At 38.8% G+C, this 15,778-nt stretch overlaps 3 protein-coding genes across 6 annotated transcripts; 2 read left to right on the top strand and 1 right to left on the bottom strand.

Annotated features, from left to right (window-relative positions):
- The first annotated feature begins 462 nt into the window (after positions 1-462).
- Positions 463-2,403, top strand: LOC103931366 (remorin 1.4). Of its 2 annotated transcripts, none has more exons than XM_009340837.3 (5): positions 463-969; positions 1,168-1,397; positions 1,471-1,666; positions 1,867-1,948; positions 2,037-2,403. In XM_009340837.3, the coding sequence occupies exons 2-5, from the start codon at positions 1,205-1,207 to the stop codon at positions 2,235-2,237; spliced, it is 672 nt and encodes a 223-aa protein (XP_009339112.2). In that variant the 5' UTR covers positions 463-969; positions 1,168-1,204; the 3' UTR covers positions 2,238-2,403. The 2 variants fall into 2 exon arrangements, with proteins under 2 accessions (XP_009339112.2, XP_009339113.2); XM_009340838.3 differs by having other exon boundaries at positions 467-969; positions 1,474-1,666.
- Positions 2,404-4,708: 2,305 nt separating this feature from the next.
- On the top strand, positions 4,709-7,402 carry LOC103931367 (transcription factor PIF7-like). Of its 2 annotated transcripts, none has more exons than XM_009340841.2 (6): positions 4,709-4,897; positions 5,499-5,985; positions 6,082-6,186; positions 6,288-6,353; positions 6,450-6,824; positions 7,131-7,402. In XM_009340841.2, the coding sequence occupies exons 1-6, from the start codon at positions 4,854-4,856 to the stop codon at positions 7,245-7,247; spliced, it is 1,194 nt and encodes a 397-aa protein (XP_009339116.2). In that variant the 5' UTR covers positions 4,709-4,853; the 3' UTR covers positions 7,248-7,402. The 2 variants fall into 2 exon arrangements, with proteins under 2 accessions (XP_009339116.2, XP_009339115.2); XM_009340840.2 differs by having other exon boundaries at positions 6,079-6,186.
- A 333-nt stretch (positions 7,403-7,735) lies between these two features.
- LOC103931368 (serine/arginine repetitive matrix protein 2) lies at positions 7,736-13,338 on the bottom strand. Of its 2 annotated transcripts, none has more exons than XM_048589781.1 (4): positions 13,042-13,338; positions 12,153-12,208; positions 11,477-11,542; positions 7,736-11,335 (listed from the first exon to the last, which is right to left on the bottom strand). In XM_048589781.1, exon 4 carries the CDS (start codon positions 11,301-11,303, stop codon positions 8,064-8,066), a length of 3,240 nt encoding a protein of 1,079 aa, XP_048445738.1. In that variant the 5' UTR covers positions 11,304-11,335; positions 11,477-11,542; positions 12,153-12,208; positions 13,042-13,338; the 3' UTR covers positions 7,736-8,063. The 2 variants fall into 2 exon arrangements, with proteins under 2 accessions (XP_048445738.1, XP_048445739.1); XM_048589782.1 differs by having other exon boundaries at positions 11,477-11,539.
- Between the last annotated feature and the right edge of the window lie 2,440 nt (positions 13,339-15,778).

Here is a 15,778-nt window from a genome sequence, read left to right as displayed (position 1 = left end):
CCAAAAACAAGCAAACACAGATGCTCTCAATGTTTGAGAATGAAGTAACCCTAAACCCAATAACACACATCTACTACTTCTCCAATTAACTTCCAACCTTTGATTCATAGATTTAATTATATTTTAAGCTGTTGTTGCTTGGTTAGTCTGGTGGGCCAGCAGAATTCATTGTTGTTGTTATACCATTCTCATCCAATTAAGATTTTTCAGTGTGCCGGGAATAAGGTCTGGTACATTAAGTGTCATAATACAAGTGGTTGGATATCTTATATACTTGAAAAAAAATCTCTAACCACTTGTGTTATGACACTTGGTGTATCGTGGCACACTAAAAACCTTCTCCATCCAATGGAATAAGGACAGCTAGCTGCATGGAATGAGAATATGCTGTGATTGGTGAGTCCATTCTTGGGTTTCCATTCCATTTCCATTCATCAAACTTCAAGATCACTACTGCATCTTCAATATAGAAAAGTGATTTCCGCGTACCCTTTTACTTCACCACGCGTTTATGTTCATTATTAGTATTCAAACTGAAGAAATGAAAAGATATAAATAAAGAAGGATGTGCAGAAGAAGAAAAAGGGAATGAGGAAATCACTTTTCTGAATATGATATAACATTATGAAGGAAAAAGAAGACCATATAAATGAAAATGGAAGAAACTTGCTAGTTTAGGTTTTTATGCAAGTGCTTTTGTGTTGTATTCGGGTAATATCCTTTGCTTCCTTGTCCATGGATTCATGCAAACTGCAAAGCATAACTTTTTCTTTGCTTTGCTTCCATGTCTCTCCCTGTTGGTGACCAAAATTCTGATATAAGTAATAGTATCACAGCCTTTGCTTCTAGTTTTCTTGGCAACCAAACAGTAATCTACTCGTAAACCAGGAAGTTCGAGAGCGAGGAATCAACGACAGAGGTTTCTACAGAAAGAAAGCGGCCGCCAACAAACGGAATCTGTATAGCTAGGTACTAATTTGCATACTCTTCTACTATATTTCCTTATATGTATGCAGTTAAACTTGACATATATTTGTCGAAAATATATTTCATGTAACTGAAAGCAGAACGTTTGTTCAATTATGTGGCTGTTTATTGGAACACAGAAAACTAAAGTTACATGAATACTAAAGAAACTCTTAATGACATTTTTTTGGTGGATAACAGGGGCAAAACTGGTTCCCGGGCCTGTTTCCCTGAGAAAATGAGTCATTATTCTGATGCACAAGATATCGAGCTTGTAACTGCCGTTGCATCAGCTGCGTTCGCCATTCACTCCAATGAAGAACCTAAATTACAGTATCGAAAAGGGACGAGGGAAAGCATTCCGATCCCAAGGACCAAGAGTTTGCAGGACATGAGGACTGGGCGACCAAACAAGGAAACAAGGAATAATGGTACTTGACTGCATACATCATTAATTTTTTTTGTGATAATATGTTTCAGAGAATTAACAGGTTGTATACATAGTAGATGAAGTTTCAAGGAAAAAGTCAATGGATCAAAGAGAACTTCCATCTAGTTACCCTAATCGGGCATCCTCTTCAAGACCTTCGACTCCGGGAAATGGATACCAGAACCAAAGTGGAAGTTCAGTCGGACGTAATGTTGTGGAAACAAAACCAGATGCTTGGGAGAGTGCCCAGATGAAGAAGATTCAGAAGCGGTAAAGACTAATTGCTTTATCTTTATGTTAAGGAAACGATTTCTGCACACCCCTTTCCCCCTTTTACACGTCCTTACTATTTATAACCCTTGATTCTGAGGGGAAAAGGCATGTGCGGAAGTCACTAGTCCAAAATAGTCGTTGTTGATAGAAGACGAATTCAGTTTCTTTCTTTTGAAATGGTAAATTATACTATTCAGGTATGAGAAAGTGAAGGCTACAATTGTTGCTTGGGAAAACGAGAAGAAAATGCAAGCAAAAGCTAAGATGGAGAGGAGAAAGGTACGTTGCAATGATTGTTGTTTTTTTTTAATTCAAAGTTTGAGGAACGCCAATGAAGAAGATCGCTGAAATAATGTGTTGATTGCAGAATGAAATTGAGCAAAGAAGAGCAAGAAACATGCAGCATTACCAAATTAAGCAAGCAAGAATTGACCAGATAGCAGGAGGAGCAAGGGCACAAGCGGAAGAGAAACGAAGAAATGAAGAGTCGAAGGTGAAAGAAAAGGCGAAAAGGATTAGGTCAACAGGCAAGGCTCCTGCTACATGTTTCTGCTTCACTTGTAACTAGAAAGTTAATCAGCCACTTGATCTTCTGTTCTGCTGATAATTTGTGTATATTAACTACAATACGGGCATCGATCCTAACTTATTTTAATTTGTACATGATGTATAACATTAGTTGTTTGTTGAATCTGTTCATCCAATAAAACTATATATGGCTCTTTCGATTCAAAGACTCGGCACAAAGAAGTAGGTACCGGTTCAACCATAAAGCTGCTACTTCCTCTCAAATGCTCAAACATTATATAGAAATGTTTGTTACAATTTTGCCTCTATAGGTATGGAAAGTACTAAGACAAACTCAGTGTGAATAAAGAGGAAAGAATAAGGTCCAAGATTTTGATTTGGATCGATGCAAGTCATGCGACATGGAAGTAACGCTTCCCTCATTTTGAGGGCAAGGGCACGACAGCTGGTCCATCTTATTGATGGATGAAATTACCCTAAACTCTAAACCAGAAACCCAAAAATTACCTCGACCGCAAGATTGCTGCAGCCGCCAAAACGACATTGTTTCCAACAGCTACCTCCTCGTCACACCTTCCCCTCATACTTTGGACAGTTATTTTGTGAGCCCCTAATATGTTCATCAAGTACTGCAGCAAAAGTAATTTGTTAGTAATCTGGTCCGGAAATCATTTCAATAATTTATACGACACAACATTAGCTTCAGTCTGTCTATCTGTGCATCACATGCTAGCTGCGGCCTCTTCACGCGGAGCATTGTTGTGAACTTAAGCCAGACTTGTCAAGAGGCTGGAAGCCAACCAATTTCGAGTTTTCGAGTTTTCGCCACCCTAGCTAGCGTCGCCCCTTCATGTAAGTCTCTCTCATGGTTAAGCATGACTAACTTTAAGTGGACCTGAATGTGAAATCAAATCACCATCACAAGGCAAGCTCTGTCTGCTAATAGAGCTTAATGATTCAGGAAATTCAAGAGGATAAAGAGAAGGTGTTCCTGGAGATGGAGCAAAGTGTCCCCAGTTGCCATGGTTATGTTAGACATAAAACAAAATGTGGCCTTATTTGTCAAGCTAATCACTCATCTAGGCTACTCTAGCTAGCTAGTAGAGTGTCAGAAACCAGATCATCGATGAGATGGAGAGAAAATGAAAGACGTTGCTTGTCCAAATTCGACCAGTTAATGGCCCTAAGTCCGAATCCCCGTACACATTGATTATCTGTAGTTTAAAATATCGTCTTGTAAAAAAAAGTGAATTTTAGTTGCCATGAATTTAGGTCAAATCTGAATAAATCATGTGCAAGGCTCCTATGTTTTAGCCCACATATATAACTCTAGAAAAATATGCACCAAATTCTTCAGCCAGCTCATTATTATTTTTAAACAACATCTGATCTTTTCTTGTAACAAAAACGCATAGCAGTTTTATGACATGTAATCGTCTTACCAACTAACTCTTAGCCTGATAAATTAAAAAATAAAATTTATAGTCAAGTCCACTATTAAATTATGGACATAGATAACTGGTTACTCAATCACCAATATAACATCAAAAGGCCATGGACCCGTCAGTGGCCGATGAATAAGGCCACGGATGACGCACACATTCATGTATAAACACACACACACACACACACACACATAATATAGTCGTGTAAATTATTTTTGGTCTCAAGTTTTGCAGGACAAGATGGACAAAGAGAGGAGTGAAATTGTCAATTTTCAACCAAAACGGATCTGTCAAATTTAATGTGTTCATAACTTGCATAACATATATGATTTAAATCAACCAAACAAGCTAGAGGTTGTCTTGAACTTTGAGGCACTGCAATGTGCAGATTGCCAACTTACCAGGGACTAATATGATTAAGGGATATACTATATTTTCACCAATTTTAGTTTCCTCTCTCTTTTAAGATTTCAAGAAATTGTGATTGAATTACGAAATTTGTGTGGAGAGTATTCGTGGTCAAAGGATGAAAAGCATAGCATGATAATTAACTTGGTATTAGAGTAGACTGTCCATGTAAAATTAGTCATGTAGTAAACGTAAAAGACCGTGTAGGTGACTTGAGGTTGAGAGTATCCTACACGAAAGTAAAGTCACATGAAATGACTTGAAGGCCCTTTATCTATATCGGTCCAGGGCGATTGACATGAAATTAGCGTTGATGAAAATTTAGAGCGGACTATTCACGTGAACTATCATGTGTTGAGCGTATTAGATTCCATGCGTAAGTAAGTTTAAGAGCATCCTAATTATTTGTGAAAGTATAAAACGTCACACGAAAAAAACACCAAGTGACTTTAAGACCCTAGATCTAAATTGGTCCAGGGGGGGGGCAACCATATCTGGTTTTCTTCTCCATTCTTCTTTTAGCTACCACATGTTTTGTGTAATATCTCCATCACAGCAATGTGAGTTTGACACAAAAAAAGGACCAGAAAGACAACGAAATAATAGAAAGAGTCCAAACTCACATCTCCAACTCATTCATTTTTCGATCGAGAGAGAGAGAGAGAGAGAGAGAACTATATAGAGTAGTAGTGTAGAGTTCTAATTAGGAATACTATTACTATATTCGAAGGAAAGGCCAAGAAAAGAACAAGTCGAAGGAGAAGAGAGAAAGTGCAGATATCCTCCTCACGTGTGCATGCATCATGCAACAGCAGAACCAACCCAACGCCAGTCTTCTTGTCCCTTTGTAAGCACCACCGTTCATATTTTTTTCATAAACCTTTGAATTTTTTGTTAATTATTAATGCAATTTTCTCTTAATTTCTGCTTTTTTATATGGACTTTTAAAAAAAAAATATTTAATTAATGCGTAATTGTGTAGGTATAATTAACCCAAGTTTTTTGACAAAAAAAAAACCCAAGTTTGGTGTTTTTATTCTTGTTCAATGCCATTTACACCACTAGATTTTAGAATAGTTTATATGCTTTTTTGTTGCTCTATCCCTTGACTAAAATCTCGGTGCACTTAAAATCTTTGAGTTGGAAGCTATAATTAATCTTTCTTTTTCATATCAATTATCGTTCATGAGATTTTAATTTTGAAGCTCATCTAACAAAATAAAGAATGAATATTGCTAGATCAAATGATCATGCATATATTCAATTAATTTATTCGGTCTTCCTTCCCACCAACAAAGCTTACCTTGATTTGATAACTTATTTTAGTCTCAAACATTGAATTTTTGGTCAATTAACTTATGTTTAGACATTATTAAATATTCTTTTGTTTTTAATCAAAATATTTCATCTTATTATTAGGATTTGCTTGCTGATTAACACATATACAGGTCTAATTATGACGTCATAGAGCTAAAATTGGAAAATAGCCAGTTGGCCATGCATGGGCTTGGTGGGCTTCCTCCCACATCCCAATCAAAGCCCGCATGGGGTAGGAGCATGGCTTGTGACACATTAGAATCAATTGTCGATCAAGCTACATGCCACAAACGTGACCCAAATATCATCCGCCATGACCAGACACCGGCCAACATAAGCTCAATGGTTGCATCCTCCGGCGGAACATGGACTGACAGCTCTGTCCAAGTACCGCCGGCACAGGGGTGGATAAGAAAACACACTCAGTCAGATTCCGGCTTCTTTGAGAATAATTTTAGTAGTAAGACTAATAGCATTCATGAAGAACATGCAGATCCCAGTAGTGTTAGATTGTGCAGGGACAATGATACAACTATGTCCACATTGGTTTCTTTTGAGTCTCCTCCCAGTTTGAAGACCAAAAGCATCGAAGAGGATTCGGCCTGTCACGGAGGACTGGTAAGATGCATGTACATATATATTCTTTGAGTGTCGTGCTACATGTATCACATATACTCATCATATCTCTCGCAACTTGTATCTCACATCTAGCAGAAAAACCGAGATGATGGCCGGGAAACCACCAAAGGTGGAAAACCAAGCCGTTCACACTCAACAAGACCAAGGCGAGCTGCTGCTGTTCATAATCAATCAGAGCGGGTAACAATTTAATTTTGGTCACCCCAAAAGGAAAAGAATCCCTATCGTCTAATAATTCGTGTGCGAGAATCACTTCCCTAATTGAGACTAAATCCGTGTAGAAACGAAGAGACCGGATTAACCAGAAGATGAAAGCTCTGCAAAGGTTGGTGCCAAATGCAAGTAAGGTGAGAAAATTTGCTGAGTGCTTAATTATGATCATCACTAATTAATTTAATTTGGTGACAACATTATTTTTTGAATTGTAATGTGATTAATTACAGACTAATAAAGCTTCAATGCTTGATGAGGTGATCAAATACTTGCAACAACTTCAAGCTCAAGTCCAAATGATGCATAGTATGAGAAATTTCATGCCTAATGGCCATATGAACATGAATATGATGATGCCTTTAGAAATTCAGCAGCAACATCTTCATCAAATGTCACTCCTCGCTCATATGGGAATGGGAACGGGAACAGGAACGCGCATTCATCCTACACCGGTTGTGGCTGCCGCTCCTCCTTCTTTCATGCCGCCCTTTATGATGCCACCGTTGATGCCACCGCACCCTCCTCCTCAAGCAAAGCCTGAACCAACCGGCACTAACGATGGTTCAGACCCTCTACCTGATCCATATTGTTCCCTCCTAGCACAGGTACGTGCATGTATTCACATAAACGTGTGAGGAAATGATAGCAAGAAGCTCATGTTTGGAAGTACTTCTATAGCTAAAACTATTTTCAGATAACCTAAAGTATTTATAACAAAATGCTTGGAAGTGCTTCTATGGAAGAGCGTCTGCTATGTGCTTCTAAAATCACTTTGAGTGACTTCTCACTCAGCACTTGAATTTTTATTATAATAAAAGCAAGCATATGTGCTTTATAGAAAAGCATTTCTGTACGGTCATTAATCTTTTATTTTTTACTTGTTGAACTAATTTGAATGAATGGATTTGCAGCAATCAATGAATATGGACCTGTTCAACAGGATGGCAGCTCTCTATCGCCTACAAGTCACTCCGGCGACAGCAGCGTCAAGCAGCCCGTCACAGTCAAGCCAGGTTCGAAGGAACTAGTAAGGACCCACCTAGCTCCCGGATATTATAGTTCACGTGATAAGAGAAATACTAATAGTACGAGCTAGCCCTTGTAAAATGTGACTAATTCAAACGTTATCTCTCTTAATTACTAATGATCTTGTATGATGGACTTATCAATTAAGTCTTGTAAATTATTTCTTCTTACATAATTTTGAATCCGGATAGATCGAAAGTCAACATCACAATATCCTGGAAAATGGATGCATGACTCTGTTAAAACCACAAGAATTTTTGCCCCACACAACATTTTCTGATGTGAGTTTTGAACCATAACAATTAATTTGGTCTCAAGATATCAACGTACGTTTTCATGTTACCGACATTCTCATCATGTCACGCGACAACGACATAACCATCTATGGGGACACATTAGTTTCCAACTCTTGAACACCGGACCGCCATGGGCGGTGCTGGTCGGAATGGCAAGCACGCCATGGTTCCTGAGTGTTCTTTGCAAGCTTAAATACGTAATTTTTGATAAGCAGTAACTAATAAATCAACAACACGCACGGGGCAGAAATGTACAACAGAAAAATAATAGCCATAATACACAACTCCTTCAGCAAATCAATCGGTATAGCAGTACACACAAGAAAAATGTTTCACATTCTCAGAGAGCCTTCTCACCTTGATTCGGTTTTCTCTTCATTTATGCCTCCGCAACTTCACAAACTTGCACAACTTCAATCCCACGCGACCTCCAATCAACTGCATTCATGTCTTTTTTCTTTCGTTTTTTGTATGTTTCTTCTCAAATATGTACATAAATCATAGCTATATGTATTTGGTATATCAGACTGCATCTTCCGTGTCTGTTTCCGAAGCCATGGATTTGGTATCCTGACGCGAAATCACGGTCTCAAAAGCACCAACCAAGGCCTTGACTTTACTCTTCCTGGACACAACAAGCCTACTGGCAGTCTCTTCGATCACATTATTTAACAACTTCTGCACATCCTTCCTTCCTTTCACATCTTGATGTCTCAACACAACCCTCTCAGGTTCCGTTCTAGTACTACCATTCAACCCGCTATCACTAGCCGTTTTCCTCCTCAAGCTCTTCCTTCGTGAACCTTCCACATCTCGTTCGAAGCTTCTCAGAACAACTTTCTCACTTTTGAATTTACCACCATTTGACTGGCTGCCATCAGCTTCTTTTGTTCCGGGGCTATGCCTTTTGATGAAAGCACCATTTGAGTGACTGTGATCAGCTACTTTCCTCCCGGGGCTTAACTGTTTTAATACATCACCAACTGAATGGTTGTCACAAACTTCTTTCCTCCCGGCGCTCCCAACTGTGACACCACCTTTACCATTTTGGATCTCCCCTGCCAATCTTACTCGCCTGAATTTGAGTCTCCTTGTAGTACTGATCTCAGGCTTTATGTCAAGCACCCTTCCTCTCTTAAATGTCAGCTTTCGGGCTGAGCTATTTTTACTTTCAGAGCGATGTGTCTCAGACTTTCGAGGCCTAGTACTCTTCTCCACCTTCAAATTTTCTCTTTGATTACCAGTTTTCATTGCTCTGCGTTGAGAGGTGGCGCCATTTTCTCTTTTATGAGTGGACTGGGCTGGGGATGCGGATGCGGATGATGATGATGATGACGACAACGATGAAGATAAAGGTCTTTGAGTACTCCGCCTCAAACCTTTGTTTTCAGGGGGTGGAGCAGTAGGTGAACGACCATAACCTCCATTTACAGTGCGTTTGAAGTTTTTCTTCTTAGAGGATGTAGGTGATCGAGTGGTACCAACTCCCTTCCTTGCTTGCCTCGAGCTTTTGACATCAGACGATAGATGTGATGATGATGATAACTCAGGGGCATCAGCACCATTTGGAGTTGGTTTGACAGTACTATTCCCAGTATTAGATTCGACGACATACAAAATCTTTTCCGGAACATCCTTATTGCAGGTTCCCTCAGGTTCAACTTTTCGGGGACACTTTTGATCTTTCATATGGGACAGCCCTTTAAGGTTCTTAGAGCTTCCAGCATTTGCATAGGAGACTCTCTTGACAGGGTGTTTGGAAGTCAAACAAACAGTTTTAGGCTCTAACATCTTTTTCTCAACCAATACAGGAGTCCTTCGCAGCTTGCTTCTGATTTTTCTATTTACACTACTGCCCGAACCTTCTTGTATTTCCTTGCCCTTTCTAGTTCCACTCTTTCCTTGATTACTTGAACCTTGTCCTGTGCGAGAAGATGGCTCTAGTTGCTCAGGCTTCACCTTTGAACAGGCGGCATCACCTTCCGTAGAAACATCAATCTCCTTAATGGGAGTCAAAACTGTTTTTGAAGAGACATTTTCTTTCCTTTTCGATGATAAAACTCTTTTGTCCGTGCCACCAGAATGATTAAGTTCCTGTGCTTCAGAATCTGGAGAAGGATTAGGACTGACTGTTGATATCACCTTTGAATCAGTGGAATCTTCAGCAGAAACATCTATATCCTTATAGGGAGGTGAAACTCTTTTCTCCGTGGCAGTAGAACTCTGGGACTCAGAATCTGGAGAAGGGTTAGGATTGATTGTTGATGTAACCTCCGAATTTCTCAAGCTTGGGTCTGATCCTGGGAGAGAAGATTGATCTAATTGCTTATCCTTCATCTTCGAATCAATCAACTCTTCCATACAAACAGCTATTTCCTTGGGAGATGAAACTTTCTTTGAAGAAGTTTCTTTCGTCGACGATGAAACTATTTTCTCCGTGACAACATAATTATTAAGTTTCCGGGTTTGGGAAGGTGGAACAGACCTCGGTCCAGTTGTGGATATCACCTTTGAATTTCTAAGGCTTAAGGCCGCTTCAGGGAGAGAAGATGGCTCTGATTGCACACGTTTCACCTTCAAACCGGCGGAATCTTCCGTAGAAACATCAATGTCCTTGGAAGAAGATGGAACTTTTTCTGCAGAAACAATTTCTTTATTTGTCAATGACAATACTTTTTTCTCTGTGACGACAGAACTGTCAAGCTTCTGGGTGTCTGAATCTGGAGAAGGCTTTTGACTGGTTGTGGATATCCGTTTCCTCTCTGTAGCTGATTTTCGCAGTGCAGCAGTTGCATTTTCTTCAGAGGCATTTCTCACTCCATATTTGCAATAATCATGGCAGGAACTTATTGGAGCTCTAAGATATCGGGACTGAATCCATCTACCACCCTTTGGTTCCACTTCATGCGGGATCCAGAGAACAGAGTTCCTGCTGGTATCGCCAGCCTTTGGTTCCATTTTCTGTGGGACCTCTGGCATAGAGTTCCTTCTGATACCACTGCCACTGTGCTCTAATTCCTGTGGGATCACACCAATAGAGTTCCTTCTAACATCGCCAGCATTAGGCTTTATTTCCTGTGGGATCACTGGGATAGAGTTCCTTTTGATATCAGCAGGAGGATCTACTTTCTCTATGGAGTTTCTTCTGATATCACCGGCATTAGACTCTATTTCCTGTGGCCTCACTAGGATAGGCTTCCTTCCGATATCACCACCCTCGTGCTCCATTTTCTGTGGGATTGCTAGGATAGATTTCTGTTTGATATCACTGCCATCGGGTTCTATATCCTGTGGGACAGCTGCAAAGAAGTTCTTATCATCATCACTGAGATCCATGTCCTGCAGGACCACTGGGATAGAGTTCCTCTCGGTAGAAGGAGGATCAAGATTTCCGATAGAGCTCCTTCTGATGTCACCTCTATTGGGCTCTATGTCCTGTGGAATCCCCATGACCGGATTACCTCCGACATCACCACCCTTGGGATCCATCTCCTGTGGGATCACTGGGATAGAGCTCCTTCTGCTATCCCCGCCATTGGGCTCTATGTCCTGTGAAACCCCTGGATCAGAGTTACCCCTGACATCACCACCCTTGGGATCCATTTCCAGTGGGATCTCCGTGACAGAATCCCTTCTGATATCACTGCCAACATCACCACCATTGGACTCCGCTTCCTGTGGGATCGAATTCTTTCTGGCCTTTTCACCAAGAAGGTCCAGGCCTCGTAGGATCACTGGGATACCGATGTTCTCTGCTTCCATTACGAAGAAGACGACATAGCAAATTGACAACCCTGTAAAATATTATAATTTCCCAAGAAAGGGAGAGTGAGATAGAGTACATAAAAAAACAACAGTCACTTCCAAAATAAAATTTTAATTCCCTTTTTTCTCATATTTCAAGTTAAAGAATAAAATTGACGTGGAGTGCATACCAAGAATCTGATGTCCTATAATGTAGGGAGAACCTTGAGGCCTCAAAACTTCACAAGGATGTTCTGCTGCATTCAACACGAATCAAAAGATTCTACTAAGATAACACTCACAACAGTTTCAGAAAAACAAATGCAGATTTCATATTATATCATGAACGGAAAAAGGAAAGCTTGCAAAAGCATTTAGAGATCATTTGTTATCGAAATAGATTCACTACTTCTCGAAGCTTTAACATTTATGGTGCGCCTTTTAACTTTTACAGCAGTCCCTAATTCTTTCTTTCAGTCAAAACTCTTGGATTAGGGTTTTATCCTTCTTAGTACTCCTAAGAACTTGTCACCTCCACTTCACCTAATATTTATCAAACACCAGATGATCAAACATTCAATCTCCTAATTCAGATGGGATGCCCTTCAGATACCTCATGCATCAACTCAACGTACCATTTGTGTACCCAAATTCTAAGTCTGTAAAATACTTGTCGCTACTTGTTAGGATCAAAGCAGCAGCCTCGCACACTCTCTAAGAAGATTAATTCAACTTTCATTGCACAAAATACTTAACACAACCTTATGGGAACATTTTAAAAGATTTTAAATCACCCTATTAAATTGTTAAACAAAGTAAACACACCACCTAGCAGCTGATACAAAGAGAAAGGTCTAATGCAGATACCATGATAGGTCTCCTGGGAGAATTAGTATCGATTATTGAGCTCGTTGTTTCAAAACCTGAAAAACCATTACAAAAAAAGGTGCAATCAAGATGAATGCAAAAACATCTATAATCTACATTTGTAAACACCAATTCGAAAACAAGAACAGTGTATCGCATAAATCAGGAAACTGTATAAACTTGTAATTCCATTAATCGACAATAGAGAAAAGAATCATTCACTTACAGGTCCAAAAGGCCAAGGAAAATCCTATCAAATATTTGTTCATCCATCACAACGGTAACCGCAACAAATTCAATAAAATAAAAAAATTCTTTTAGGAGCAGAAACTCCTTCAATCCCATCTGTCTCACTCGAGGAAGAAGGTTCAACATCCGGATCCTACTAGCGATATTCTACACTAATTCATGTAACTACGGAGATGGAGATTCAAACTTGGGTGCATACATGGATTCAAAATGTTCTTATTACACTTGCAGGTCCAAAAGGCCAAGGAAAATCCTATAAAATATTTGTTCATCTATCATAACGGTAACCGCAGCCAATTCAAAAGAAAGTTTCTTTCTACAAGCGATATTCTACACTAATTCATCTAACTAACGAGATGGGGATTCGAACTTGCGTGATGGATTCAAAATTTTCTTATTAAATATGTAAAAAAGGCAAATTTGTGATGAAATATCAAACATTTAGGAAAACAGAGACTAGCCCATCTGCAGTTTTCACACAATCATTCATTTCATCCAAAAACAAACATAAAAAGTCCATATTTTCACATCAACCATGAAATTAAAATCGCAAAACAGACAAAACCCATCTGCAATCCGTCACTAAAAATCACATCCCGGGAAAAAATCCAAAACTTGAAAAAAGCATCAAAGATCGAACCTTTTCTTGTGCATCTTCCTATTCTTCTCAATCATGAGAGGAGAAAAGACCCCAAAAGGGGACGCGGCTGCACAAATTGGTCACCCCTTACAAAAAGTGGCGATTTATTCATCGTCGTTGGCTCTGTGAGGATGAGAATGCGCGTTTGTTTTTGTTGCAAATAAAAAAAAAAAAAATTTTAAAATATACCCAAAAAGCCATTTTTTGCCTTTTGGGTTTTTGGTGGCGGGTCTGCTGCTATGTTTGGCTGGAAAGAGAGAGAGCAGAGGTGGAGGAGAGAGAAAGTTCTAGAGGGAAAAAAAGGGCGGGTACTAACGGTCTTATTCTGGAAATACTTTTATCGGCCTGGGATAATACGATTGAGTTACCTGACTGTGACTCTGGGTTTAACGACAAACACGCGCCAACGACCCTTTTTCCCTTCCGGTGTCGGTTAGGACCGTTACTCTTCTATTTTTAGTTTTTCTTTTCTTAATTTTTAGCCTGCGTGTCGATTGAATATAATTTTCGAAAAATATTATTCTTATCATTTATTTATACCATCATTTGTATCATTTTCGTAATAGAGATAAAATGTAACATCCCACATCGTCCAGGGGTGTGATCCTTAAATGTATATTCTCATCCCTACCTAGCACGAGGCCTTTTGGGAACTCACTGGCTTCGGGTTCCGTCGGAACTCCGAAGTTAAGCGAGAAGGGGGCTAGAGCACTTCCATGATGGGTGACCCACTGGGAAGTTGCTCGTGAGTTCCCAAAAACAAAACCGTGAGGGAATGGTAAGCCCAAAGCGGACAATATCGTGCTACGGTGGTGGAACGGGCCCGGGAAGTGGTCCCCCCCGGGCCGGGATGTGACATAAAACCTACATATATTGATGAGCCCAACCTCTGTTAAAGAAATGTTACAAAAATAATTTTTTTTTATAATTGAAGCTTGAATTGAATACAACTTAATAAAAAGAGGACAATTGACCAATGATTATGATTTTTTTGGTCAAAAGTAAGTTTTATTACCAACAAAGCTACACAAGCAAAGACCCAATTACAGTATAAGCACAATACAAAAAATAGACCACCAAAACAAAACAAAACAGATACAGAAAAAAAAAACCAAAAAAAAACAAAAAAACAAAATAACAAAACACAAACCCTAGCAGCTTGCAAGATCCAACCAAGGATTATGATTTTGACACTCCAAAATCAACCCCTTATTCATAAGGCTTAATTACTCGATATTAATTTTAAACTACTATATATAACTACTTATGGTCATTTAAAGGACATCTTCGAACATTAAAAATATAAGTATGATTAAAACAATAACACAATAGAGTAATGTTGCATTAATCATGTTTTTCAAACCACATTTGTACTATCTCTGTAATAGAGGCAGATTTCACTAATACATTGTAATAGTTTCGAATTATCTCAGTTCCCTTAATAATAATAATTAAAAAAAAAAAAACATTACTGGGTCCATCCATTTAAACTGATGAAGATTTTTATCTACTATTAATTATTAATTATTATTGACCCTTTGATGTTAATTGAATCATGGAGAAAAATTGGAGCTTGAAAGTGAGATCAAGTAGGTTGGTGTTTTGTCATCATTCATAATTATATCTAACCTTATCTTGAAACTGCTTTTGCCAGACTCTATTGACATCAGGTGATACGAAAGTGGTGAAGATTGTTGGGAAAGAGGATAGGATTATTCTTAATTAAGTTTTCGATTTCTTCCATTATTTTCTTTTGTCAACCGTAAACCCTAAACCCTAAGCTGCATTATTTGAAAAGAAGAAAATCATGGGGCATCAATCATTCTCAATATACGTGTTATAGAATATCAACAGTTGTGTGGTATAGGATAACCTGTTATCGAAAAACCTACTTCCATTTCTTTAAATCTCCCTTCTAATTCAAAATCGTAATGTAACGTGTATCCTAGTGCCAGCATACCATCGACCAAGGCAGGCTTGGAATTATTGATCATATTTGTTCATTTGTTGGACTAAAGTGTAGTTCTTGCAAGAGATTGATCCAGCAGCCATTTCAAAAACTAATTCATGCTTCTTTAAAATTAAGACACAAGTACCTCATCAATCCTTAGTTTTATGTTGGAGGTGCATGTATGCAGATGAAATTTCAAAGTCGAACACTCCCAGTTGATATATATTTGTTCATATTGGAATTATTTCGGTTCCTAACTTAATTTTCTCGTGTTCTGGAGGTTGGTTTTGTTTATGGATTGAATGTGACTCATCATTGATTGTTCACTTTCTTTCTTCTTCAAGTTTATTGTTGGCATTGCGTCTTAGGGTTAGTTTGTCAGATTGTCTAGCTCTTGGCTAAAAAGTGTTCTCGTTTTTCTCATATTTTTCAAGAGGACAATCAGATTGCTGATACCTTAGCTAATTATGAGGTTGATCATGTCCACTCTCATTGATGGGATCATGTCCCTTCTTGGCATCTTAGGGTTAGTTGGTTGCTAAAACACATTCTCGTTTTTCTCATATTTTCTGAGAAGACAATCAGATTGCTAATTCTTTAGTTAATTATGGGATTGATCATGTTGGCTCTCATTGATGGAATCATGTTCTTTCTTTTGCGAATGTAGTTTATTTTAGGGATTTCAGGATTCCGATATGCTATTTTTTTCATGACTTTGTTGGCATAGTTTATTTTGCCCTTTTTTTGCCTTTTGGGTTTTGGTGGCGGGTCTGCCGCTATGTTTGG

This window comes from the organism of the source record quoted next, unplaced genomic scaffold, assembly GCF_019419815.1.
Source record: "Pyrus x bretschneideri cultivar Hongxiangsu unplaced genomic scaffold, Pyrus_bretschneideri_v1 Contig3, whole genome shotgun sequence".
NCBI classification, from domain to species: Eukaryota; Viridiplantae; Streptophyta; class Magnoliopsida; order Rosales; family Rosaceae; genus Pyrus; species Pyrus x bretschneideri.
The sequence above is the reverse complement of the archived record's forward strand: the minus strand, read 5'-3'. Positions and strand labels throughout refer to the sequence as shown.